Source organism: Mastomys coucha, unplaced genomic scaffold (genome assembly GCF_008632895.1).
Source record: "Mastomys coucha isolate ucsf_1 unplaced genomic scaffold, UCSF_Mcou_1 pScaffold13, whole genome shotgun sequence".
In the NCBI taxonomy this organism is placed as follows: Eukaryota; Metazoa; Chordata; class Mammalia; order Rodentia; family Muridae; genus Mastomys; species Mastomys coucha.
The window spans coordinates 1,739,008-1,766,468 of record NW_022196895.1 but is presented as its reverse complement, the minus strand read 5'-3'; the positions used below and the strand labels follow the sequence as shown (position 1 = coordinate 1,766,468).

At 45.8% G+C, this 27,461-nt stretch overlaps 1 protein-coding gene across 22 annotated transcripts in view; it reads right to left on the bottom strand.

The window, feature by feature from the left end:
- The window catches only part of Svil (supervillin), a 202,556-nt gene that overhangs the window by 30,134 nt on the left and 144,961 nt on the right, over nucleotides 1–27,461 (bottom strand). For 9 of the 22 annotated variants that reach the window (XM_031364880.1, XM_031364879.1, XM_031364877.1 and 6 more), the window contains 13 exons: nucleotides 25,945–26,814; nucleotides 25,367–25,531; nucleotides 24,686–24,720; nucleotides 24,067–24,128; nucleotides 23,335–23,474; nucleotides 22,057–22,152; nucleotides 20,186–20,429; nucleotides 18,493–19,057; nucleotides 17,603–17,822; nucleotides 11,919–12,042; nucleotides 8,523–8,570; nucleotides 7,361–7,438; nucleotides 2,710–2,857 (listed from right to left, as the gene is read on the bottom strand). In XM_031364880.1, the coding sequence (XP_031220740.1) occupies nucleotides 2,710–2,857; nucleotides 7,361–7,438; nucleotides 8,523–8,570; nucleotides 11,919–12,042; nucleotides 17,603–17,822; nucleotides 18,493–19,057; nucleotides 20,186–20,429; nucleotides 22,057–22,152; nucleotides 23,335–23,474; nucleotides 24,067–24,128; nucleotides 24,686–24,720; nucleotides 25,367–25,531; nucleotides 25,945–26,814 (2,795 nt within the window). The remainder of the gene's footprint in view (nucleotides 1–2,709; nucleotides 2,858–7,360; nucleotides 7,439–8,522; nucleotides 8,571–11,918; nucleotides 12,043–17,602; nucleotides 17,823–18,492; nucleotides 19,058–20,185; nucleotides 20,430–22,056; nucleotides 22,153–23,334; nucleotides 23,475–24,066; nucleotides 24,129–24,685; nucleotides 24,721–25,366; nucleotides 25,532–25,944; nucleotides 26,815–27,461) is intronic. The other 13 variants (XM_031364892.1, XM_031364893.1, XM_031364894.1 and 10 more) reach the window with 8 other exon arrangements.

Here is a 27,461-nt window from a genome sequence, read left to right as displayed (position 1 = left end):
GTGTGTGTGTGCGGTATGCATGTGTGTGTGCCTGTGTGTGTGGTATGCATGTGTGTGTGCCTGTGTGTGTGTGTGTGTGGTATGCATGTGTGTGTGTGCCTCTGTGTGTGTGTGTGTGTGTGGTATGCATGTGTGTGTGCACGCGCGTGCGTGCATATTTAAGAGGACATAGCCCTGTAAGTGCTGTCCTACAAGACAGAGAACATGTATGTTACTCTCATCTTCTGAGAAATAGAGGAGCATTCTGCTCCTTCCTCCTATGAGCTAGACATGCAAATGAAACACTCAAATGCAGGAAAAAGGCAAGACAGAAAGTGGCTCCATATTTAAGTTTTGAGCTGGAAACACTTCTCAACATTCATTTACATATACATTTGCAAATATATGTGCATACATTCTAAAACTCATTTCTGTTACCAGGTCAACAAAAAGCTCATGTCCATGAGAAAGTAAAATTTCTTGAAATGTAGTAATAGAAGTAAAATCGAGTGTCACAAAATAGGACAGACTCGTTACCTACTAAAGAGTGCTTGAATTACCAGAGGAGTTCAGTGGCTCTAAAGGCAATAACTAGACTCAGCTCAGCAGGCTGATAGTCTCAAAGCAGCTAGCAAAGTCTGCCCTTCTCACGGACTCGGGGCACATCCCACTGCTACAGCGCCCCCTGCTGTCAGTCAGGTCACAATGCACAAAAGAGTTCCTGGACCTGTGAGACATTGCCTTCTCAGCTCGAGACGTTATGGGGTTTCCCCATAATGCAACATGGGATACAGAGTGAAATTTCGAAGCATTAAAGCAACCAAAGTTCTCCCCACAGCTCTTTTCAGTGAACTCTAAAAGTAACAGACATGGGCCTCCTCTCTGGGAACATTTTCATGGCTTTTACTCACAGCATGTCCTAAGGTTTTTCTCCCATCTCAGAGTACTAGCAAGAGCTTGTGATGTGGTAATGGTTACACCACAGAGTAATAGCATATAAAAAGCAGAGAATGTCCAAAGAAAATCAGGAGAGCTCAGAGCTTCCTGGGGAGAAACACTGAACCCCTGCAGCTGTCTGAATGGGCCACTGGGACAGTGAAATTAGAATCCTGGGGATGGCTCCTGGGCTAGGGTCTGGGACTGTTGTATCTGCGGTCAACAAAAACCAGATTCCATATAACTGCAAATCAAAGAGAACTAATAGTTCAAAAGTAGAGGTGGTCTTTTGTATCAGATTAAAAGCAAGGAAACTATTACCCGCCAGAAACACCCATGACTTGCGAACCATGGGAAAATACACAGCTTGTACAGGGAACTAGGAACAGAACATTCACTGTGAGGTAGACTACTCCGTATCTAAACCAACAGTGTGGGCCAGGGCACAAGGAGAGAGGTACATGCGGGGAGCCTAGTTAGCACTCTACACATGAGATAGCAAAATAAACTAAAATAGAAACTCAGCAAATCACCATTAGGACACAAGTTGGAGCTAGGAGCTGAAGGCTTGAGCTCTGCCTCATGTTCAGTTCCAGCTGTCTTTAATGGATTTGAGCCCAGACTCCTGCCTCTTGTTAATAAGGGGTTGGTGGTAGGTGGTCAGGGAAGAGAAGTGTGGGGAGGGGGCTGGGCGCCAGATCACACCTGACTAGACAGGTCCACGATCCCCTGAAGAAAAGCCAGGTCCCACTTCATCCTGTGAGGATAATGGCCTTCTGCTGTCTCTCAAGGTTGACACCTTTGTCTCAAAGGCTTCTTGCAGTAAGATTCAAGGAAATTACCCTCCCAGGTGTGCCCTCTTTCCCTCTTCCTCCCTTCGGCAAACGTCTCTTGAACACCATGAAAGAGTTAGGCTCTATTCAGAATGGAAGGTCTGAGGTGAAGGACTGATAAACTGAAGGTGTAGCTGGCAGAACCCAAAGACTAAGCATATGTGAAGACATTACCGGTAAGTAGGAAATCTGCTTTTAGATAATAGTTTGAGAAATGAGGATCCATGCATATGGATGATGGAGGGACCCTAACACTTAACCGTGTGCCATAGAACATGAATTCAAGCACCAAACATCCTCAAACTCTCTGGAGACTACTGATCAAGGTGACACAGTGCTGTTTTCTGCATCTCTGGGTTTAGCTTCACAGCAGTTCTGGGGTACATGGTGCACTAGGTGATCGGCAGGGCATCCCTGTCTCCTTTCTGGAACCCAGAACATCTTTGAGGCATTTGTTACACGCCTGCAAATTGACCTCTGTAAGCCACAGCTTGCAAAGCTAGAGTCAAGGGACATGAGAGCTGACTTGCAAAGAACAAGAGGGACTCCTTATTGCTAAACTGTCTTTGATACCAAAGGCTTCCTTGGTGGTGGTGGGAAGGTGTGTCTGAATGTATTGTATGTCAGTCCTCAAGAAGATGGAAACAATTTAAAGTAACTGAGAGAAGTGATTGGTTAAAATTCCTTTTTTTTTTCTTTTTGCAGAGCTACAATTACATCTCAGTCCTACAAATGCACTCGTTTTCCAAACAGATGATTCTGAAGTAAAGACAGATTGGATTGGGCTTCCCATACTGAAGAGGTAGTACTATGGTGTCTGCAGCAGAAACACCCTACACAACCATGGAAACCCACTCGCTCACTCAACACCAGAGCAGTGTGAGATGTAAAGACCAGGGCCTCCCTCCTCCCTGATGAGTCGTCATGTACCATTCCCCCTCCATGGACAGGTGTGCCTGACCTTTCTTCACCATTCTTCCTGCCACGGTGAACTGTGTGGAGTCGTTGGCCGCTCCCCTGCCCTTCGTCTTCCACGCTTCCTCTCGCACAGTGATGAGGTGTTTCCTCTCTTCAATCGTCATCTGGCTCTCTCGACTTTCTGTGACTCTCTGTGTACAAAATGCACAGAAGGGGAACAAAGAGGGGAAAGATGGAGGTGTAAAGTTCAGCCTGGCAGCATTTGCTGTGTCTTGCCTGTGTCCTGACCCTGATGACGTAGGAGAGCTGGTTAGGAGGACTGTGAATTACACGACTCCCCAGCATTGGGTGGGCCTTCGGGTTCTGCAGTGATGTCAGCAGCGAAGGGAGCTCAGGAGGAGGCTTTACATCACAACAGACCTGCCACTCAGGATTTCTCTGTGGTAGACACAACCCACACCGAGAACCCACACCGAGTTCTTGGCATCTGAGTCTCTAACGTGGGTGACTTCAGTTGGCAGACGCCAGTGTCCCCATCCTCTAACCCACCAATCTTCCTTGCACAGGAGTCTCCAGCCAGTCATCATGGCCAGAAGTGGTTCTGATAGCCTTAGTAGTTCAGGCCAAGTGGTAACCTTGCCTCAGAGTTTGCCAGCTGAATGCAGTGTTCATGATCCTGGTGTGGGCCCAGGGCTGGGTCTAATAAGAATACTATTGGGGAAAACTTGACAGTTCAAATACAGACATGGTTTGGTAAACCCGAGGCCGGTGTCAAGTGTCTGTTGTGATCACTGTTTCATGGGCACGAAGGAAAATGCCTTTAACTTTAGGCAGCACTCACTGAAGTACTAACTGGGGCAGGTCGTCATACTGTACAAACATCATGCTCACGGTTCAGGAAGGAAAGATAAAATTAGACGCATACAGTCAGACACATTCATATATACAGCCACACATGTAGATACACATAGACATATATACATATACAACCACACACATTAATAGTCACACATACATACACACTCACATACTCAGCCACAAACATTCACACACATTAACAGTCACATATACACACACTCACATACTCAGTCAAACTCGTAAGGACAGTCACAGGGACACAGACACAGACTCATACAGTCAAATGTGACATGGAAGAGGGGACTAGAGAGAGGGAGAGGGAAGTAACAGGAAGAGTGGAAAGGAGAAATCGTGTCAGGAGAAGGGTACAGGGGCACCCTGCCTAGGATGGAAACTTCCCTACACGTTTTAACTGCTGCCAATATGAACACTACTAACAGTTTAAAAAGCCCTTTAAAACCTTTCCACTCAGGATTGATACCATGACCTAAATTAGAAAGAACACTTTAGCTATGTAAATTTACTAAGTAAACTTTGAGTTTCTCTCGAAGGAAAGATACAATGAAGTTTGAGGGAATAAGTCTGCTTGAAAATGAAGTGTCCAAGTAAGGTTTCATTAAAACCAACAGAGCAGCTGGCTAAGAAATATTTCTTGAAACCATCCAGAATGCCATTAAAATTGGCTCCTTTCTCTATGGTGAGCTCACAGCCTCTCCAAAGCGCAGGGTGTAGTAAAGTCGTGTGCCTCCAGTCACCAGCTTAGCTCTCCTGGAAGCCCCCAAAGTGTTTTCATGGAAGATGGAAGCTCTGAGCCCTGAGATGGAGCGACTCTACCCAAACCTTCCAGAAGGATTGTTTTCTACGTCCTTCTAAGTGCAAGTATTAAACATACAAGTTTTTCTTTCTCTGGAAATTTTTAGATAACTTGGCTATTTGGCATGTTTGTCCTGGGGAACCCCAAGTTTGCGCCCCTTGGCCTTCTAAGGCTATAGCAGGAATAACAGGTAAGCAGTGGCTTTTCCTGCATTAGATCTTTTTCTTGTTTGGTAAGCTCTGTGTCTTGCAGGTGGGTGCTTGGTAGCCTAGAACAGCGAGAGTGGAGGCTGAATACTGGCAGAGGGCCTGCTTTACTAATGTTACTCTTGCAAATGCAGATGCCGTCAGTATGGTGGAGAGAAGCAAAGGGAATAGGAGAGGGGACAGGGGTGTGATGGAGAAAGAGAAGAGGCTGGGGAGAAAGGAGGATGAGCAGACATCAGGACAGCTAGTGAGGCGTTTCCAGGATGCAAAGCTAGCTTGACTTTCTCCTAACCCACTGAGGAATTACAGCAAATCTCCACTTTTCACCACAGAGATGAGATATGGCAGGAGAGTGCAGCTCAGGTATCATTAAGATTAACAGCTAATTAAAAGGCAAAATTCCTCCACAGTTAACAAGGTTCGTAGGAAGAACTCTTGTGATCTGGCTTTTAAGTTTTTTTTTACCTTCCATTGAGTAAATGACTGTAGAAATGATAGGAGAATTTGCTAAGTAATAGAGATAAGGCCAAGAATCAAAGCTCTGTGTGATGGTAAAGAAGTCAGCTTTGATTTCCCCTGAGCAAAGATTTCCATCCATGTCTCCATCAGCGCCTAGGGACCTGAAACTGGAGGCAATGCTGTAGAAGCCCTGTGCTCAGAATTTGAAGTGATTTCAGTCTGGTCCTGTCACCAGCTGGCGAGGAAGCAGAGGCTGCACACTGCCTCACAGAGCCTGTGCACTGTTCAAACACATTATTTCCTTCTCTGTACTCTGGAATCTTGAAACTTCAAGACACCATCACTCTGGAGCAAAGTAAAGGACTTATCACTGAGAACACGGTTAACATAATACATAAACATGTTAACACATACATCTTGGTAAAGGGTTAAAGGTGATAATACATGGCTCAAAATGTTCTAAAGTTTGAGGACATAAAACATAAATTGCTTTTGATGATTTTTTTTAACTTAATAAAAATTCAGTGGAAGATATCCAATGTTCATGGATAGATGTTCAACTCAGTTCTCACCAATTTGATATTCTCTAGATCCTAAGAAAAGTCCCACAAGTTTCTTTTATAAATAGATAAGCTTATCTTGAACTTGAATGTATAAGGAGAAGCAGAAACCTTGGAACAGGCCACAGAAACTGAAGGATGAAGGTAGAACTCTCAGCTGGAATATTCATGAAGCTATAGGACTCAGGACAGTATGGCATTGACTACATCATCAGAACAGAATAGAAATTGTAGAACCAGACCCGCATACCTACAGCTGACTGAACCCCAATGAGTATAGGAATAAGGTAGTACTACAGAGAAAGGAGTATTTTTAAGAAGTCATGTGCCGGGATATTTGCATACTTGCTTACATATAAAACAAAAATGAACCTAGATTAGATCATATGTAATTTACAAAAACTAACTCCAAGTGGCTCATAGTCTTATCTGTGGAGTATAAAACTATAAAACTCCTAAGAGTTAATAGGAGAAACACTAAACATGAATTTAATCTCCTCCCCCCCCCCCACACACACACGTACACGTACACCACTCTACTAAGACTATGGCCTCTTGCATGTTATTCTTCCCAGCTTGGGTCTAACCATCTTTTAGGTAGAATACCAAAGGCATGATTTATGAAAGGATTAGTTGCCAAGCTGGACTTGGCTGAGATTAATAAACTGCTCTGTGAAAGACTCTGTCAGAAGAATGAAAAGACAAACCACAGGATGGAAGGAAATATTTGAAGGCCTTACTTAACTGAGGACTGTTATCCAAGATTCACAAAGGACTGCAAAACTCACAGACTGGGAAATGGATGAACAGAGACTACACATGGGTGGAAAAGAACTGCATGACAGTATAGTCAACAATGACACACTGTGAGGGTCCCACATGCTAAAATGTGACCCTATGATATATCTCTTGGTATGGCCAAAATCTAAAACACTGACATTAAAATTTTTTTGAGCTTTCAAAGATTTTGAGCAACATCACACACGTCGTTGGATACTGGGGAAATGTGAACTTGATGCAGCCCCTGTGAGAGACATCTGGAAGCTTCTTAGGAAACTAAGCATGCTCTTATCGTAGACTTTCTCAATCATGTCCTTAACACCTGAATGTTGAAACTTGTGTCTTAACAAAAGAAATTGCACATGGGTTTTTGCTTATATCTGCTCTACCCACAATTACCCAACCAAGATGCCATCGGGAAGGTGAATGGCTAAATAAGCTTGGTCTATTCAGACACATGAATATTGCCCAGCAGTGAAAAGAAATGAGCTTTCAAGGTACAAGAGTGAAAACTGCCTGTTTCCAGCTCTACAGAGATTAAGATCAGTGGTTGAGCAAAATCAGGAAGGTAAGAATAACGGTCAGGAAAGGACAAAGCATATGAGGGGAGGGACGCCGTCCTGTATGCCGATGTAGTGGCAGAAGATGTGGGTCAGAGCTGAGGAAGTACTCAGCTGGAACCACGGATGCTCTCTTGCTTCCTGGGCTCCTGCCTCAGGACTGAAAAGTCAGAGGTAGAAAAATTGAACTTGTTCCTCAAACTCAGTTTCATGACTTCGAGGGGGAATTCATAGTACGGAATCCACCTAAGAATATGGGGTCACGGATAGGTGTGGGTTGAGCTACTTTGAAAACTATGAAAACGTTAAACACATGCACAATCACACAGAGATACGCACAACCTCTGCCTTCCTCTCCACACACGGAATGCCACAAAGGAGCTGCTTATCCCCCAAACAAAGCCTTCTGTACCACTCAGAAACTGCAGTGGGACCCAATCCATAGGCTTTTCCTCACCTGATTAACAGATACAAAAGACAGGTGTTTATGGGCAGCAGGCATAGCAGGAGAGTAAGTAGAAGCAAATACAGGTTCCTATAGGGCAGAGCAAGAGGATTAGAGGGAAAACTGGAAGGCGGACCAGGGTGTAGGAGTGGACAAGTGGGGAGTAGGGGGGGAGGAGACACACATGACAAGTTTTCCAACAGTTAACTTTCTCATAGCAATTTTGGTTCTAAGACCATCCTTCCTTTGAGTGTCATTGCTGAATGACATACCTTCCACCTGGCCCTGCCATGTACCTGTGCCAGGGCGGTATAGTAACTGAATAAGTGAATGGCAGATTACTGGAACTCATATATAAATGTATATGGATATTAGTTAAAGGGATGAGAGCTGGGCCTTGTGCCAACAGCTTAAACATGTTAGCACAAATGACCACATTCTCTGTGACGTTTTCATTATATTAGGACACAGAATCAGCTGCCACACTCAAAGAACTCTGCATGCTGCCCAGAGATATAAAAAACAAGTGGGGAAGGCATGGGAACCCATAGGTGCCATGAAATTAGAAGCCATGTTAGCAGCCATAGGGACAGTTACCTATGCTTGGTGAGCAGAGGGTCTCTGCCCTTCTAAGGGACTGTGAGGCACTAGTCCATCAAAGCTGTTTTTTTCCCCAGATAAGGTTTCCAGAGAACTTAACAAGGAACTAGTGACAATTATAGCCACTGTGACACTGTTAAGATGATCTGTACTTGCCTGAGATGGTCCTGTGCCACTAAAAACAAATTATGCTATGTAGAACCATGAACTGAGTACACTCAGGAAAGTGTTGGCCTCCCTCTATATATGATTCTTTTCACACACACACACACACACACACATGAAATATATATATAATGTCTGTATACATATATGTGTATGTACATATATGTATATCTACAAACATGCATGCATACATATACATACATACACATATATACACAAAAGATTCCACTAAGAATCCCCAGATTTCCTTTTCAGAGTCATGGCTCTGAGGATTCTCTGTAGTGTTCTCAAGGTAGACCCCTCTCTCTTTGCACTTCTGTCTCCAGGCTGTGCGTCTAAGCTCGGCACCCACCAGCGGAATCTATTGTGTTCCTTTATAGAAGGACACTTGCATTAGAGTCAGGCTTACCCAAAGCAGATTAGAAATGGCATTATCAGCTGTAAGTCCTCCTTCTTCCTACAGGTTAAAACAAATAGGAACATTGTAGAGGACGGGAAGAGCAGGCTCTGAGGTGCTGATCACTCCGTGCCTGCATTCCGGCAGGCAGAAGCATGCGCATGCGCACATCCCAGAGCCATGAACAGCATGCAACCATTTCTCAGGGGCAGGAGGATGGACAACCCAACCCGTGAGCAGACATCACTTCACAGCATGACACTCCTCAGCCACGACAGCACAAATGTGGCAAGGGTCCCTTCCTTGAATTTTCAGGTCTTTTTGGTGGCATCTGAGACCCCAGCCTTACCCGACCTCATTAGTGAAGCAGCAGGTAGGGCACCCAGTCCTGCCCAGGACTCACACACAGGTCAGGCCTGGAGGCAGCCAGTTCTACAATGGAATTCTATTTCCTGGGAAAAGTCCCAGACACTGGATGACTGTCTTCAAACGGACATAAGTCACCTTCTACACCGCAGTGTTCACTAGGCCCAAGTAGGGCTGAGGGCTCGTTATAATTTGCTAGACAGAAAGAAGACGGCTGGCAGGGACCTCTGCAAGACCTTGCTTTGTCTTCCTTCTGATGGACACGAAAACAAATCCTGCTCAAGTACACATGTCCCTTCAAGTGTGGACCTGGTCTATGCTGCTGCTTAGTGGCTTTTGGGTCCTTACTGTTAAGTGCATGTGCCACATTCAGGAGCCCAGATGCCTGCCTGCTCACCCAGACCTACACTCACTCAAGTCCAGGAGGCAGGGATGGGGGCTGTGAGGGGGAGAAGAGGGGAAGGAGGGGACCTGAGTCATTTCCATGGGAAGTGAGGCCAGCTGGGGTAACCTGCTCTAAAGAGCCATTTTGTTAATCTTGAGGAAGAGCTTAAAAAGCAATTAACCGCCCCTAGGGATGAAGGCTGAGAACAGTAAGGAAAAGGCTTACTTTCTTCAAAGCTACTCATGAGCCCAAATAAGACCTTTTTATCACACAGGGCCCCAGATGACACATGTGCAGAAACACTGTGGTTTCTTTGGGGACAATCCCTTTGACATGGAAAACAGTTACAGATTTCCAAGGCATTTATTTATTTTAATTTGTTGTTGCTGTTGCCTTGAGACAGGGACCATGCTATAGCCTTGGCTGACCTGAAACTCTCTAAGTAGCCTAGAAAGGAATGAGCAATACAGAAATCTCCTGTCCCAGCCTCCTGAGAGCTGGGATAATGGCCACCCCGCCCCCTAGCGGTTCTTATGTTTAAGAAAAAGAATCCCATCATTTCCTTGTGTGCAGGTGTTTGCTTGCATGTATGCCTCCACACTGAGTACATGCCTGATGCCGCAGAAGCCAGAAGAGGGCGTCAGACTCTCTGGAATTGGGGTTCCGGACCGTTGTGAGCTCCCATGTGTGTGCTGGCAACTAACTCTGGATTCTCTGGAAGAGCAGCCACTGCTCTTAACCACTGAGCTGTCTCTCCAGCCTGCTAGTGTCTTTATTAGAGTCTTACTAGATCCTCAAAGTTTTAAATTATTACTGTGGTATTAACAGAAATAGGAATTGGTTTTGTTTTGTGGTGTATGTGTGTATATGGTGTATGCAGATAAACACATGTGTGCACCTACAGAGGCCACAGGTGAATGTGGGCATCTTTCTCTTTTGGAAGTGCTGGAACTCCAGGTGTGTGTCACTATGCTTAGTTATGTCCTTTTCATGAGGTGGCTGCTGGGACATTTCAATTCCCCACCTGCTTCCACAATGTGCTTCAGAGCCAGTGTCACATGGATTTTCATGGGTGATATGGACATGGCTTACTCTTCTACGTTCCCACAGCTGCAATCTGTGTCTGTGTACCAAATACCATGAGCTAGAAAATGTTTGGTAACCATAGATGCACGCTCTTTGAAAGACTCAGATCTGGGGTGCGAGCGACTACAGGTCCAGCTTCTTTGTGTTTGGCTGTAAGAGTGACATTTGTGGGACCTGCCCTCCTGTTCTCCTGATGGCTACCCATGAGAAAGTCTCAATTTTCCCTAGGTACCAGGCTTTTGTCTGCATGCATACGCCAGCAATGTCTTCCCTTCTCCAGGGTGGCGTTCAGACAGGCACTTGGAGTAGCTTTCAAGCAAGCCTAAGTGTCGTCTTGAGAAACACCAGATTTAAGGTCGCCTCCCTCATGCAGGTGCAGAGAAGCAGACCCCCAGTCCTTGGCGAAAAATGAACCTCCATGTTGTCAGAGGCAGCTGAAAACTGAGTGACCTTAACAGAACTTGAGATTTCCCCATCTGAGGGACAAGGGCCTAAAATAGATCGGCTTATTTTAACTTCAAAGAGCTTATTGTCTAGGCCAAAGTGAACTAGGCCACGGAAGAGTCTAGGAACAGAGAGTTCACCATGGCTGCAGAAGTGGGAGCTGAGCAAGCCTGGGGTGGCACACGCAGCTGCAGGCTGGGCCTAGAGCCCTGCTGCTTCCAGAACTGGGTTTTCTATCGCAAAAGTGAATGCAGGGAGCCTGAGTCTCCTGCCTTGAAGAGCCTCAGCCAAGTGTCTTGCAGTTCAGACCCATCCTCTGCCCACAGCGTTCTGGAAATACATGAGCCCTCACTCTCTCTCCTAAGCAGACCTGTGGGAAATCCATCTCGGTTTGAGCTTTGTTTTTGTTTTGACCTGACTGTAGGGAATCTGGATCTTTCAAAACAACTGCATTGGGAAGTGACACCATGCATAGTTGACAGCTCTGCTACTCAGTTGTATGTTTCTGAAGACTTTAGAAGATTCTAGAAGTTGTATAACTGGGTGTGGCTCAAGTGCATCATTGTCCTCAGCCAGCAAGCACATTAATATCCACAGCATCAGTGGGCAAGGACATCATGGCGGAAGCGTGGACTACCTGGCCAAGGCTGATGATCACTACATTTGTGAGCCAACAATCCTTTGATAGGCCCACATATAAAATGCTCACACAAGTGACTTAATTTAATTGATAGTCATACATAGGTCTTCAATAAAAGCCATACCTCACCATCATGAAACAGACTTACGATTAGGCAGAAAGTCCTTATGAACCACAATTTAAGTCCGTGTTTGCTATGCAACTTATAAACTATTGTGGTTAGTTGTCTCCTTTGATCACATTCTAACAGCAGACTTTATTTAAGATTTAACAGTGAACACATTTGGAAACTGAGGCACGCGTTTGTTGAGGCAACTGCATGGTGCTGGCACCCATCTTGGCCTCTAGCCTTAACCTGGTGGTTAGCTTTAGCAGCATAGTGACAAAGAGTGTCTCCTAAGGGACCAGTGGTCTAAAGCAGGGGTGGTTAAGCCACACACTCATTCCCGAGACACACAGTGAGGCGTTCGTGTGGTCGACACAGTACCTTTTTCTTCAGGGACTGCTCCACCTCCTGCGTGTGCAGGCTGCTGGTGGCTTTGCCATATTCCTGCTTCCGAATCAGCCTGTTCTTCCAGTCTTCCTCGCCACTCTTCTTCAACAGTGCCAGCCTGAAAGGAGGACACGTCAGCTGAGAACAGCACCTCACTCTCAGAACTTACCAAAGCATCCTTTCCATGAAGGTCACAAAGATGCACTCCACTCTCAGAACTCACAAAAGCTTCCTTCCCATGACGGTCACAAAGATGCACCCCACTCTCAGAACTTACAAAAGCATCCTTTCCATGATGGTCACAAAGACTTATTTTTAGTTGTTTGGAAAGAAAAGCTGGAACTGACTTGTCAGATAAATAGGCACCATCATTTGAGTAAGGGAAGTGACTCTGCCTTCCTCATGCCCTGAGTGATGGGAGACAGAAAAGTTATCTCCAGCAAAATGCCTTCCTATGACCCCTTCTGGCCACTTGGGGAAATAACACTTAGGGATAGAAGCAGCAGTTAGAAAACACTGCTAAAGGGGGCCTTAAAACGGGAAGAACAGGACAGAGAAACAGGGCAGGTTGTGTTACTCATGTGTGGAAATGTCACAGTGAAACAATGCCTTGTACAGTGAGCATACTAATAAAAAGAGAAGGACAGCATCTTGGAATCTACCTCAAGTGAAGGCAGTGATGACTAATCACCGCTCTCTTCTCTTCCCAGCCCGTCTTTCCCTCTAGATTACCTTGTCTTTACCTTGAATCCTGACACAAACTAATTTCTAAAGATACTCTTTGAAAAATTATCAGTTCAACTTTCTCCAAGGGGAAAAATATACCAAAAAAAGAATCTCATTAAGGGAGAGTGTTACCAACACACTTTTGATCCATTTGGTTCATAACTTCTGTTAGCTTCACTGTGTCTCTGTTTAGTTTCTGTTTCCATGATCTGTCCATTGATGAGAGTAGAATGTTCAAGTCTCCCACTATTATTGTGTGAGGTGCAATGTGTGCTTTCAGCTTTAGTAAAGTTTCTTTTATGAATGTGAGTGCCCTTGCATTTGGAACATAGATGTTCAGAACTGAGGGTTCATCTTGGTAGATTTTTCCTTGGATGAGTATGGGGTGTCCTTCCTTATCCTTTTTCATAACTTTTGGTTTAAAGTCTATTTTATTTGATATTAGAATGGCTACTCCAGCTTGTTTTTTGGGACCATTTGCTTGGAAAATTGTATTCCAACCTTTTACTCTGAGGTAGTGTTTGTCTTTGTCACTGAGGTGGGTTTCCTGAATGCAACAAAAAATGTTGGATCCTGTTTACGTATCCAGTCTGTTAGTCTATATCTTTTTATTGGGGAATTGAGTCCATTGATGTTATGAAATATTAAGGAAAAGTGATTGTTACTCCCTGTTATTTTTGTTGTTAGAGGTGGAATTATGTTTGTGTGCCTGTCTTCTTTTGGGTTTGTTGAAAGATTACTCTCTTGCTTTTTCTAGGGTGTAGTTTCCCTCCTTGTGTTGGCGTTTTCCATCTATTATCCTTTGTAGGGCTGGATTTGTGGAAAGATATTGTGTAAATTTGGTTTTGTCATGGAATATCTTGCTTTTTCTGTCTTTGGTAATTGAGAGTTTTGCTGGGTCTGGACTGGCATTTATGTTCTCCATAGGGTCTGTATGGCATCTTCCCAGGATCTTCTAGCTTTCATAGTCTCTGGTGAGAAGTCTGGTGTAATTCTGATAGGTCTGCCTTTATATGTTACTTGACCTTTTTCCCTTACTGCTTTTAATATTCTTTCTTTGTTTAATGCATTTGGTGTTTTGATTATTATGTGATGGGAGGGATTTCTTTTCTGGTCCAGTCTATTTGGAGTTCTGTAGGCTTCTTGTATGTTCATGGGCATCTCTTTCTTTAGGTTACAGAAATTTTCTTCTATAATTTTGCTGAAGACACTAACTGGCCCTTTGAGTTGGAAATCTTCACTCTCTTCTATACCTATTATCCTTAGGTTTGGTCTTCTCATTGTGTCCTGGATTTTGTGGATGTTTTGGGTTAGGAACTTTTTGCATTTTGCATTTTCTTTGACTGTTGTGTCAATGTTTTCTATGGTGTCTTCTGCCCCTGAGATTCTCTCTTCTATCTCTTGTATTCTGTTGGTGATGTTTGCATCTATGACTCCTGACATCTTTCTTAGGTTTTCTAACTCCAGGGTTGTCTCCCTTTGTGATTTCTTTATTGGTTTTATTTCCATTTTAAGGTCTTGGATGGTTTTGCGCATGTCCTTCACCTGTTTGATTGTGTTTTCCTATAATTCTTTGATGGATTTTTGTGTTTCCTCTTTAAGGGCTTCTACCTGTTTGCCTGTGTTTTCCTGTATTTCTTTAAGGGAGTTAGTTATATATGTTCTTAAAGTCCTCTATCATCATCATGAGGAGCGTCTTTAGATCTGAGTCTTGCTTTTCTGGTGTGATGGTGTATCCAGGACTTGCTATGGTGGGAGAATTGGGTTCTGATGATGCCACATAACCCTGGTTTCTGTTGCTTATGTTCTTACGCTTGCCTCCCACTATCTGGTTATCTCTAGTGCTACTTGCCCTCTCTATATCTGGCTGGAGCCTGCTCTTCCTGTGATCCTGGTTGTGTCAGAACTCCTCAGAGTTCAGCTATCTCTGTGATCCTGCGATTCTGGGATCCTGTGATCTTGAGATCTTGGGTGTGTCAGAGCCCCTGGGAGTCAAGCTGCCTCTGAGACCCTGAGATCCCAGTGTGACCAAGCTCCTGGGATCCTGGGTGTGCTAGAGCGCCTGGGAGTGGAGCCTCCTCTGGGGTCTGTAGTATAGTCACACATGCTAACTGCCATCATGATGGCAACCTGAGCAGAACGTCAGGGCATGAAGAGATACTTAGAACGGATTAATGTCTTTTTCTTGAGAAAGAGTTTGTACTCTGGCTCTGGATCAGTAGTGGAAGAGCTGCTCTCATTAGCTGCTCTCTGGAGAGGTTCCCCTGGAGTCAATCCTTGAGGGCTGGTGGGGACCACTAGGGGTCAGCCTCCCTCAGTGCATGAATCAATCCCCTCTAGCCCTCTCCTGCTGGCTCTCCACTTCCTGGGTTCCCAGAAGTATCAGAACTAGCCAACTGGGAGCTGAAGACTTGAGACAGCCAATATAAATCTCTTCTCCTTGAAACCAGTCTTTCTAGGTAGCTGTTAGGAGGAAAGGTCTGGCTGAGCTGACCGGACCTTCCTCCATGTTCTAAGCTGGCAGGAGAGCCTCCTCCTGAGATGGCATTTTCAAGAAAATGGAGCCAAAGTACATTCTTTTGCTTTCCAAATTACTCAACCCCAGATACTCCTTGAAGCACCAGAACTGAGAGGCTGATTCAGGGACAAATAAATAAAGGTGAGACCTCTCTCTATTCCTACACCAATCTGAGGACTCACTGGTAGCTGATATGTTCCAGCTCAAAGTCAGAGCAGGAGTTTTCTGGGGAGACATAGAGACAGGCTGTGTAGGGTGCAGAGGAGCAATGAAGGGGCATGTACACAGGGACCCTCGTTATCCCCTAAGGCAGATCTCTGCCTCTCTCCACCCTCTCTGTAAGGGGTGGATTCTCCACTATCTATAGGAGCTGTATCAATCTGTAGAGCCCTCAGGTTAAAGGATGGGTCTTCTGGCTTTTTGGTCATCTTCTCCCCAGAGTGGAAAGGGACAAATGAGCCAGAGTCAGAGGAGATGGGATTGTGACTGGAAAGGCCCAATAGATTTCACAGGCTTCCATCTCTAACTTACAGAACTTCAACACTTTTTCAAAAATGTTCCTAAAAGACGACCCTGCGTTCTCACATCTTTTAGACAGTGATAAAATGGTGGCTTTGTTAATCCACTAGAAAAAGAATGCTAATTTTCACTCTGGTTGATGGTTCAAACTAGACTCTCTAGACATTGTAGTAGTTTTTCTCATTGCTGTAACAAAATTACCCAACAGAAGCAACGTAAGGGAGTTTAAGAATTGCCATGGTCACAGTGTCTCCTCACAGCAATAGAAAACCTTACTAAGATACCTTCTTTGGCAAATTGAGGCAGTCAGAATTGCTGGACTAAGTATGGTTTGAAAGACCTTGAAGTTTATATGTCACCCAAGGAAAGCAAAGCAAAGCCCAAATAACTGTTTGAATAACACCCTTCTTCTCACTAGATCAAGCTTCACTTAATGATGAGAAGGGTTAGAGTCCCCACTCGGGGAGCTTTCTCTTGTGAATGGTAAAGATAAATACTTGAGTATTTTCAGTGATGTACACACAAAAGTACCATCAAGACACAGGGGGAGGTCATGGGTGACCTACTTCCTATCAACACATTTTATGATAGCCAACATAATTGCGGAATAAAGGGACCTTGACCTTTTAAAAAGACCATTAACAATGAAATGAAGTAGCTGAATATTTTGCAATAACTCCTGCCAGAATTCTGAGTAGACTTGGGTCAGGAATCTCTGAGAGGTTTTGACTCCAGATAAGCAACAGGTGCCTGTATCCCTGTGTTTAGACTCGCTTTCAGGTAGTTCACAGAAGCCTCGAGTCACCTTCTCACGTCCCTACAAAGCCTGGTTAAAAAGCTGTGCTCCATAGTAGTCCAGCTTTAAACAGAAGCATTTTCTCTCAGGGAATAACTCACAGAAAGATACAGATCCACTAGAGTTTACTGAATACAAGCAAGTGAATCAAGAAATCCCACAGCTACTATCTAATGAAATTTCCAGGCCAGAGCTGCAGCTCAGTGGTAAAGTGCTTGCCTACCTAGTAGGTGCAAAGCTCTAGGTGAACTCACCAGCATGGGAGGGAGGGAGGGAGGGAGGGAAGGGGAAATGGGGAGGTAGAAGGAGAGAAAGAAAAAGTAGGGGAGAGGAGGGAGAGGGAGAGGAGAGGGTGGGGGAGTGAGGAAGTTAGAAAATAATTAGAAGAGGGAGGGAGGAAGGAGAGAAGGAAGGAAGGATGGAAGGGAGGAAAAAGGAAGGAGGGGGAGGGAAAAAAAAGAAAATTTCTAGGTTCAAAACAATCATTCATCTTTGGCTGGTAAGATGACTCAGCATGCCAAAACTAACAACTTGAGCTCCATCCCAGGAACCACACACTCGAAGAAAAGGAGTGATTTCTGCAAGCTGTCCATTGGCTGCCACACATTTTATGGTACATGTATATAAGTACACACACACACACACACACACACACACACATTCACGAACACACTCAAACACACATGCAAATAAATACATGTAACAAAAATTTAGAAAAAGGCAATTCATCTTATTTCCTATAATACACAGCAAACAGATTCTAATCTCTAAGACACGGATCCTGTGTGTGAACTTATCTATCTTCATCCTATATCTGTTTTACCCAGAATATCAGAAGGTGATTGTCCCTGCAGTTTGAATCACATGTTTCTGCACGAGAAAGAGCCTAGGTCGCAGGTCCCAGAAAACTGGATATGAAATAATAGATGGAGACCATAGACAAACAAGGTGTGCCTGTTCATCCTTCCTCCAAGTCTGGACTGGACATCTCATCTTTGCTAAACGAGGTGTAGCTCGTGTTCTTATGCCTTGGCTTCCCAGGGTTATTTTAGCCTGACAGCATAGGCCAGCAAGTTGGCATCCCTCCACAATATGCCTGCCAATCACCGAAGGGCTTACCTTTCTTTGATTGACATGGTTTTGCTGGGTGAATCCAGGATGCTGTCACCCACTGGCACTTTGACCTCTCCAGAAGCAAACATGGCGCTGGGGTTCCTGAAGAGCTTCTCTGCTGGTTGCTCAGAGGACTCCTGCGGCTTCCGGACCCCTGGGGTTGCCATCTGAACAGAGGCTTTCCTGGCAGCCGCCTCCGTCTGCTCCAAAGCAGTCTCTCCAAACTCTGAGAATGAGAGCCAGTGAGCATCAGTGCCCAGGCAAACATCTTTCCAGCTGTCTACCCCAAGGTGCAGCACCAGCAGAGTCAGGCTGTGGGCGCACGGAGGGTTACCCAGGCCACTGCAAGAAAGCTAGCCTGAATAAGCTGTGCTGCCCGTACGTCTTCATTTCCAGTGAGCTGAACTCAACCCAATTCCATCTCAACAGACACACGATCGATGTGTGTCAACACAAGCAGGCCAGTCTCTAAAGCAGACAGTGCGTAAACTATATGATGAGGATGTATGACAAGTCTGGAAACCACACAGGTTCAAGTCCTTACTCTCCATGCTTATCGGGTGCAGGACTTTTGGGTCATCAGCTTTAGTAAAAGGGGTCAACACAGTCCAGGAGCTCAGAAGGCTATTGTGTGAGTTAATGTCACCAGTCACCCAAAACCCTTATCAAGGGGTATTAAGAATTGCAGACACTTCTGCTGTTGTTAAACTCTCTCAGTTCACTGACTGCGTCAGACTCGAGGGGAAGAGAGGTCTGGGGAAAGGACTATGATTCACTGACCTTCCGATCGATTCTAGTGATAACCCGTCTCTAGATGTAGTTAACCAGAAACAACACGAACACATGCAAGAAGTCTGTGAGATTAGAAAGCCTGGGAGTTAGCTGCAGAGCCTTACCTTTGAGTGAGAACTTCCTCATGACATTTTCCACATCTGCGATCTCCTCTGAGGCCTGCTGATCCTTCAGGTGCAGACTCTCTTGCAAACTGCTTTTAGCAGTGGAAAATTCCTTCAGCTCATCACCAAGGTGTGCAGCGGAAGGACTCCCTAGCTCTAAGCTTCCCCGCCTCAGGATGCCGTGCTTAGGTTCCTTCTGGCCATCGCCAAGGATGGGGTAGGAGGGCTCCCCTTCCTCCTCGAAGGCTCCGCGTGTTTGAACGCCACTGTCTCCGGCAGCCACAGTCACAGCATTCCTGCTTTCTGTCTCTCCCGACTCCCCCGGCATTCCTCTGCTCCCACTGTGCTCTGCCAAAGGCCTCCAAGCCTGTGCTTTCAGAATGCTTCTGACTGGAGAGTCTGAGTTTTCCGCAGGAGAAGGGGATTTATAGTCAGTGGCACTTGTGCTGTGGTCAACAGATGGCTTCCGAAGGTCCCCTGCGTACGTGGGAGCCACCGCAGAGGCCATGGTAGAAACAGAGGTGTTTACAGTGGGTGAGAAGGAGATGAGCTTCCCACTCTGTACCTGGAGGGACACAGTTTAGAAGCATCATCACCTGAGGGACAGTCGTGGGTCACCTGAGGGATGGGCGCGGGCCACCTGAGGGATGGGCGTGGGTCACCTGAGGGATGGGCGTGGGTGGGGATAAGGCACCTGCAGTACAGCCTCCTGTCAGGTCTTACTGGAAAAGCAGCCTGCATGAGTACAGGACACACAGAGCACATTCACAAACAAACTTTCTGGGGAGGCAGTTTGCCTCTGCTTTTATAATCAACCACAGTGGACTCACTCCAAGCGAGTGATGAACAACAGAGGATAGAGCAAACGTGTTTCCTGAGGAAAGGTGAAGCCGCTTACAGGCTCACCTGTTGACCCTGTCCTGTACCATGAACCCAAGAGCAGGACTGCACAGCTGTATTCAAAGAACACACACACACACACACACACACACACACACCACACACATATAGACACACACACAAAACCACCATGTATATACACACACACATACACCACACTCACACATACATATACAACACACACCACACTCACGCACCACACACATACATATATAACACACACCACCCACCACACTCACACACGCCCTACACACACACACACACACACACACACAACCACCATGCATATACACACACATACACACACCACACTCACACATACAGACACACACACACACAAAACCACCATGCATACACACACACACACAAAACCACCATGCATACACACACACACATACACCACACTCACACATACAGACACACACACACACACATACATATACAACACACACCACACTCACGCACCACACATATACATATATAATACACACCACTCACCACACTCACACACGCCCTACACACACACACACACAACCACCATGCATATACACACACATACACATACTACACTCACACATACAGACACACACACACAAACCACCATGTATACACACACACACACACACATATACACCACACTCACACATACAGACACACACACATACATATACAACACACACTACACTCACACACACCCTACACACACACATACACACACTTACACACACATACCTATACAATACACACACACACACACATACACACACACTGCAGTTAGAGCTGACACACTCACCTGCTCCACCTCTCCAAGAGTGACCGGTTGTGTCTGATACCTTGCGTTCATCCTCCTCTGCCGCACGTCTATTCTGTTTCGGGTGGAAATGGCTTTGGAGACTGGCTGGGACAATTTGTTAAACAAGGCCAATTTCTCGGCTAAGCTCAGAGTGGAGGAATCAGGCTCGCCTGGTTCGGCAGACTCTCTGCCCTCATTTGCCTGGTCCCTGGCTAAGGCCTTTTGGCGAGCCGATGCCTGTAACCTAGAAGGAAGGAAGGAGGAGTCAGATGTACAAAGAAAAACAAATAAATGCCTACCGCCAATTTATATATTAACTTTCTTAAAAATGTCGCATGTTTTGTAAAGGGCTCATTTTCCCTGATGGGTTTGGGCGAGAAGCAGGCAGCTGTTTGGTTCTCAAATAAGACAGTGAGCAGCAGAGTCAGCATAGGACACCAGCACCATCAGACAGGCAGACATTTAGCTCTGAATCCTATCTACAAAGGAAATCTCCTGCTGAAGGAGCTGGCATCAAGCCTCATCTACCTTCCTCGAGAGGAATCCTGGGTGGTTCCAGTTACAGGGGCTGAAGGGAAAGGCAGAAACTCATTCCTGCCTCAGTCATCCTCCTAAGAGGCCGCCAGGGAGGTGGTCTCTTGGTTTTGAATAGTTAGGAACAATATGGCCTCCTGCCAGTGACAAAGTCTGCAAAGCACCTTCTCTCTGTCAGAGTGTGATTTGAACACATGTCTCTCCCAGGTTTCTGCCAATTTCCAAAGTTACTTAAATGTAATTCTCTGCAACTTGAAAGGTGAAGAAAATCTCAGGTGATTAAACGTCCCCCAATCCCAGCAGGGACTGCGGGGGCTGGGGAGCATGGTAGCACAGCTTTGGATGAGTATGTGCAAAGCCCCAGAATATTGCCGTTATTACTACAATAACAGCAATAATAATAATAATAATAATAATAATAATAATAATAATAATAATAATAATAATAATATAATAGCTTCCACTTCAAGGGAAAGGAGGAGGTTCAAGCGCAGGAGGGCAGCATGATTCGCAAAAGGTCTCCAAGAGAACATTGTCTCTGCCTCAGGCAACTCTGTTGTAAGAAGGATACTCTGCCTTCGTTCTTATTAATCACTGATGCACAGGCAGTCCCAGACACCAGTCTCTGTCCAGACGTCATGAGGACAAGTGAGCATGCATGGACGCCCGAGGATCCCAGCCTTCCAGGGAGGGCAAAAAAATCTTTCTCAAGATAGCCCTGCTTCTGGATCAGGCTGGTTTACTCTAGCTCTGTCATGTAACATCTCTGAGTCTTATTTTTAGCTCTTGTATTTTGGCTTATCATAGTTAAGACAGTGGATATTTATATAATTTATGAACATAATTTTAAAATACTGAATCCTATAATTTCTACAACCAATCTTAAAATCTAAAGGCATTGTCTCCTCTCTCCAAATTAGCAAACAGAAGTACTTGGTTTTTGCTCTGGATTTGTGTGTACACATATTTAAAAATAACTCGATCTTGCCAACATTTCAATTTCATGTAATGTAAAATTAGTCTTTGCCTGTTAGTATTTTAGATGAAAAAAAAAAGGTCTTTGAGGAATGACCATTTTTATGTTAAAAAAAAGATATATACGTGAGTTAGTACAATCTTAGTGCCAACACAGAGCAGGCAGAAGGACTATATCTTTCTCACACAGTCACGAAATTAATGGTACCTTGCACTATGACAGGACAAAACATCAAACATCTCAGGAACACTCACTGCACTGACTTGTTTGTCAGACAAATGAAAGGCATTCAAGGCTTCCAGATGCACCTGCTGCCCGGCACCGTGGCACTGGGCGCTACATGCAGCTACGTGTCCAGTACCTGGCAGGCTGCACAGTACTTCTAGCTACAGTGGGGCTAGGAAGTCTCGCCGTTACAGGGTGGGTGACCCCAGAACACGAAGCAGGGATAGGTTCACTTTAAGAGCAATGGCCAAAGGAGGAGCATTCATGAGGAGAGAGAAGAAAAGAAGCATTAAAGGAGGCACAGCTGTAAATCCGGAAAGGCAAAAGTCAAATATTTTTACCAAAAAATATTTGCTAAACACTTTGAGGGGAAATGAATCGCAAAAGAACAATGGAAAGCGACACAGATGGAAGGAACGGGAGGCATGGGCCACCCAGAGTAAATGGACGAGCAGAGGAGTGAGCTTGAAAAAGAGCCGGCTTAGAACAGATAGCCTCATTCTAAGAAGTCATTTAAAAAGCAAGTATCGACCACAGCCAGCCAGAAGAGTCCAGCCGTGTTTTAGGGTGTCTGCTACAGTGTCTACTAGCCAATCCAAGACATTATTTTGTAAGCAAATGGCTATGCTATGAGTCGTGGGTAAATGCACAGGTGTACTTGTCTACAAACACAGGAGGAAAAGCGAGGAGGAGCCTGAGGCTGGGATGTAGCTCAGTGGTAAAGCATCGTCCAGTGTGCACAGGGTGGGGGCACACTGTGAGTGAGAGCCGATGACCTCAAGCAGGCTCCAACGGCAAACCTGCAGACGAAAGTTCTTAGGGATGTCACCACTCCACAGAAATGATTAAAAAAGCTAATACACAGTCTCGGTTGACTGGATCTGCTAACTGTGAATGGCCCAGGCGAGGCCATCTCAGCATACCAGCACACTGCCCCAGTGCAGGTCTCCTGCTCTCTGGAAAGTGTCCATCTGCCAATTAATTTTTAGACACTTTGGCGATGATTTAAAAACAAAATGAATGCTTATCTCTTAGAGGTATGTACTAAGATATTTAAGGATGAAATGGCTGTGGCGTGGCTGAAGGTTATGCACACGGAGAAGGACAGGCTAGGAGCCGACAGCCATTGTAGCTGAGGCTCGTTATTGCTTATCTCCTTTCGTGTTTTATATTTTCATTGTGAAAGATAAAACACAGGGATTAAAAAACGCTTCAGTTGTAAGCCTAGGACCTACAGCAGGTACATCTCATTACTGTTTAGATGGCAGAAAAACCAAACCAAATCAAGAGTAAGCATGAAATATACGCCTCTCTACGGCTTCTAGCTAAACTGCCCCATTCTTATAGAAAATTCTTGAATCTCCCTTTAAAGATGAAGGTACAGGCCAGGCTAAGAACTCCCCCAGAGACGCACGTGGCTGCAATGACCACTTCCTCTGTGGTGATGGGCTGTGTGTGTGAACGGTCCTGCAGGCGGCGCAGCCTCTGCTCCACGGCTGCATTTCTCGAATGTCTCTTCGGGACACTGTGTTCATCAAAGGATTTCTCCATTTCCTGCCATTAGAAAACACTGTGGGATTACATGAATTCAAAGAAAACCCTGGGGTAACCAAGTGCCCGCTGCTCTCCTGGAGGGTTTATAGGAGGGCACACCAGTGAGAGACCATCAGAATGAACACTTGAGGCTGGGTTAGCTGGGTGGCCAAATCCAGTCACAAGAGATCCTAAAGCGTCGGTCCCAGCTTGATACTGGAGGGATGTAAGAGGTGGGGCAGAGTTCAAGGTTATTGGTCTCAAAAAGGATTCCAGAATCCTGCCTCTTCCCTTGGCTTTCATTCCTGTTACCAGTGGTGAGCAGCTACCCTCTCCCGCCTTATCACGGGCCTGAAGCAACCGAGACAACTGCTTATACAGTAGAACCTCTGAAGTAGTGTGCCAGGACAAACTTTTTCATTTTTTAAAAAAAGGTGATAATCTCAGGTAGTCTGTTAGAGTAAAGGGACACTGCCTAACTCAGCTTGGGAAGAGAGCAACAGGCGCAGTAGGTGAGGAGACCCCGAGGCTCCTGCAAGTGTGTGAGATGCCAGGGCCCGGGGCATCTTCCTTAGTAGGAGGTATGGTCCTTAAACCACTTGGCACATCTTACCCTGAACAGCAGTCTCTTGGCAGCAACGCTCAGCTTGGCCCGCTCATCCACCTTCTCTTCATCTGTAAAAGCCACGAGATAAATAAAAACTGAACCCCACTGGGAAGCATTCGTCATCGCTGAAATGCTTCTCAAGACTGACCTGGCCATCCCTCGATTCCAAGAGGAGAGGAACTGACATCATAACCGGGCTGTCTCCCCCCAGGAGCCCATGCCTTCTCCTCAGTAAGGAGTACTAATTCCCACTGCAATTCAAACCAGACCGTGTCCAGACGGTGGTGGTTACTGACTGGTCTGTTTAAAAGAACTTAAGAACGGGTCCTAGGAGCAGCCTGCCTTGCTGAAGAACGGTGCAGTAGTCACCAGTAAAACATACTTTGTTGTTTAGTCAAAATGGCTATTCCATGTTGTTCACTGAACCAGCCTCTTAACTTAAATCAAAGCCAAGGGAAGCCTGATCCGAGCATTTCAGCTGGGGTTTGCATCAAGGCAATGTGAAAGAAAGTGAGAAACTGATGGGCTCCAGGCTTCCTCACCCACCAAGCCCCACATCTTAGGTCCAGATTAAATTTAACCTGGACAAAACGTAAAAGAATGAAAAAGAAAAGGAGTTACTCACCCTCGGCCACTGGCACTTCTGAACCAGAAGGGTATCTAGGGAAGACAGGGACAGAGATAGGGACAGAGAATGGCAGTGACTATCCGTGGACATACCAGCTACACATGAAACATCATGCAAGTGAACCATCTTAGAGATTTAAAGACACACTGGTGTGAGCTCTGGCTGGAACTACTAAACAAAGGTTAGGTGACACGGTGGAGCATGTCCATACAACCCCAGCCTGGTGCACACCTTGTGAAGAAAAGATAGTATCGACAAGAAGTTATTACATGGGGACTGCGGGCATACTGCTGGAGAATGTTATCCATTCTATCATTTGCATATGATGATGTCATATAAAATGTAAAATTTAAGAAGTAAGCCATTTCTAAGATGAGTCCAGAATCCCTTATGCTCAGTGGAGGATGCTTGATTGAGACGCCAGTTTAAGGGGGGCATAAAGGTCTAAAAGCGCTGACTAACAAGTGTGTTTCTTCTCACCTCGCCTGTGGGTAGCTTAAAACCACAAGCTGATTCTATAAAGAAAAGCAGCATTCTTTGGAAATACATTTTATTAGTAAAGGAAGTTATCCTTACAGCTGAGATGGAACAACTCTGGAATCCTGTGCAAATACCATCAGGCCCTCCAGGGTAGTGAGACTCGTGTTTGAACTGCTAACAGCACACACACATGCCTACCTATTGGACTCCTTTCGCTCTGCTGAGGTTATAGGTTGAGTTCTAAATCGCTCAGAAGTTTTTCTACTTTCACCAGGAGAAAGGTAGCGCCTTGGTTTCCGAGACCCTCTCTCCCGTTCCATGGGCAAGCCAATTCCTTCAGCTGACCTCTCAACCCGGGATTGGCTTTTAGGACCACAGGGCATCAAGTGCAATACAGGGAAAGGGAAGGGGAGAAGAAAGGGAGGAAGGGGAGAGAGAGGGGTGGGGAAGGGGGTATAGGAAAGGGAGAGAGAGAGAGAGAGAGAGAGAGAGAGAGAGAGGAAAGGTTTATGCATCTCAGTGAGTCAAGACAGACTGCTAGGTTCTACATGCTGCTACCATGCACCATCTGCACGTGGAACACTCTAGAGACCCACTCCTCCAGATCCCCATTAGTAGGCAGAAGCAGAATGGTAGTGTGTGAGCCATTTCCTGTACACTCTGCCCTGCACACACTTGTGAGCTAAGCTTACAGGACACACCATAGGTGGAGATGTGAATCGTCTGCCAAGGGCGTGCAAGTGACATATCAACAGGACGCTGGGAGCATCACCTACAGTTCGGGTTTCTTGCTGGCTCTGGCCGACTCCATAAATACATTTCGGAGCTGGGCGACGGAGACTCTGGTGTCCAGCATGCTGGCCTCTGCACCAGGCCCTTCTGCCCTGGAACTGTGCAGCTCTAGCTCCTGCTTTGGGGCCGCATCCTTGTGTCTGGGGGCCTGGAGCTGAAGGGGGCCTGTGTAATCCGACAGGGAGCGGGCCAGAACCTTGCGCTTCTTCGGAGAGGCCTCCTTCGCATGACTGGTCAATGTGGCATCTTGGGACACAGGACCACTCTGAACATACAGAAGCATTTCACTCCGGCCGGTTCTCTGAGTGGGTGGGTGTTGAACTTGCCGCTCTCTCTCAGGTTCTCCGTCGATGGAGTGAATGATGGCCTCATCCACATCTTTATTACCAGAGGGGTCTTTGTGGCCTCTCAGAAGTCTGTCATCTTCTGAGGTCAAAAGTGACTTGGGACTCCTCTCCAGAGGTTCCGGGGAGAGCACATCTTCTGCTTTTGACTCACAAATATGGAGTACTGCAGCATCCCTTGGCCCACCTTCTAGAATCTTCAAGGTGGTAGATTTTATAACTTTTGGGGTGGCTGACCCCACCCAGCTGCATTCAGATGTGCTTTCTGGTGTGTCCATGGTGACCAGCTTGATGGCATGAACAGGGTCAGTTGTCAGGACACCACTCTGCCTTGGCCTCAGTGAGCTCACTGCTTTGCTGGTGACCCTATCAAAGGCGGAACTTTCTGACTGGATAGGCAGGAAATGCGCGGGTGCTGGCTGCTGTCTCCTCTGAGTTAAGGACTCTGAGGTGAGTTCAGGGCTGCTGCGAGCACTCTCCTCTTTCACCAATTTTTCTCTAACTTTAACTCTTAAGAAAGAAACGGGATTTATGTTGCGAGTTGTAGGTAATCACTGGGGGAAAGGAAGCATGCACAGACCGTGGATGGCATTGGAACCAAGGCAGAGAGCATGTGTGAAAACACACTTGGGCACCGAACACAGACACCTAGTACTTGCCAGTTAAGTGGACGGAAATCTCCAAATTTGCATCCATATTCTAGCGTGGTCCAAAAGTTCCATCCCCTGGAAACCTGAGAGTCACATGCTGTCCTGAGGGAGAATGGGCTTATCCTAGTGAAATACCTAGCAGCCCCAGAAAGCTTCGTTCATACGTACCACCACGAGCATCAGGATGAAGGATGCTGTGCACGTGTGGAGACCCAGGTGTGGGCTGTGGGGGCGGCTGGCTGCTCCAAAGGAGCTTACAGTTTTGGAGTAGATGCAGCTATGTCACTGGCCACCAGAGGTGTAGACATGTGCAGTTATTTATGCTTTCTCTTGAGCTAACATCACCTCTCATGAAGCACTGAGCACACACAGGCTTTAGATGCCCAGCTGACGACATCATCTGATCCCAAGACAGGACCAGCTTGGATGTCTTTACTCAAAGCCACACCACTATGGGAGTGTTAGGAAGAAGTATTTGTTAAGAGACTCGTGAGCCCTTATTTCTCC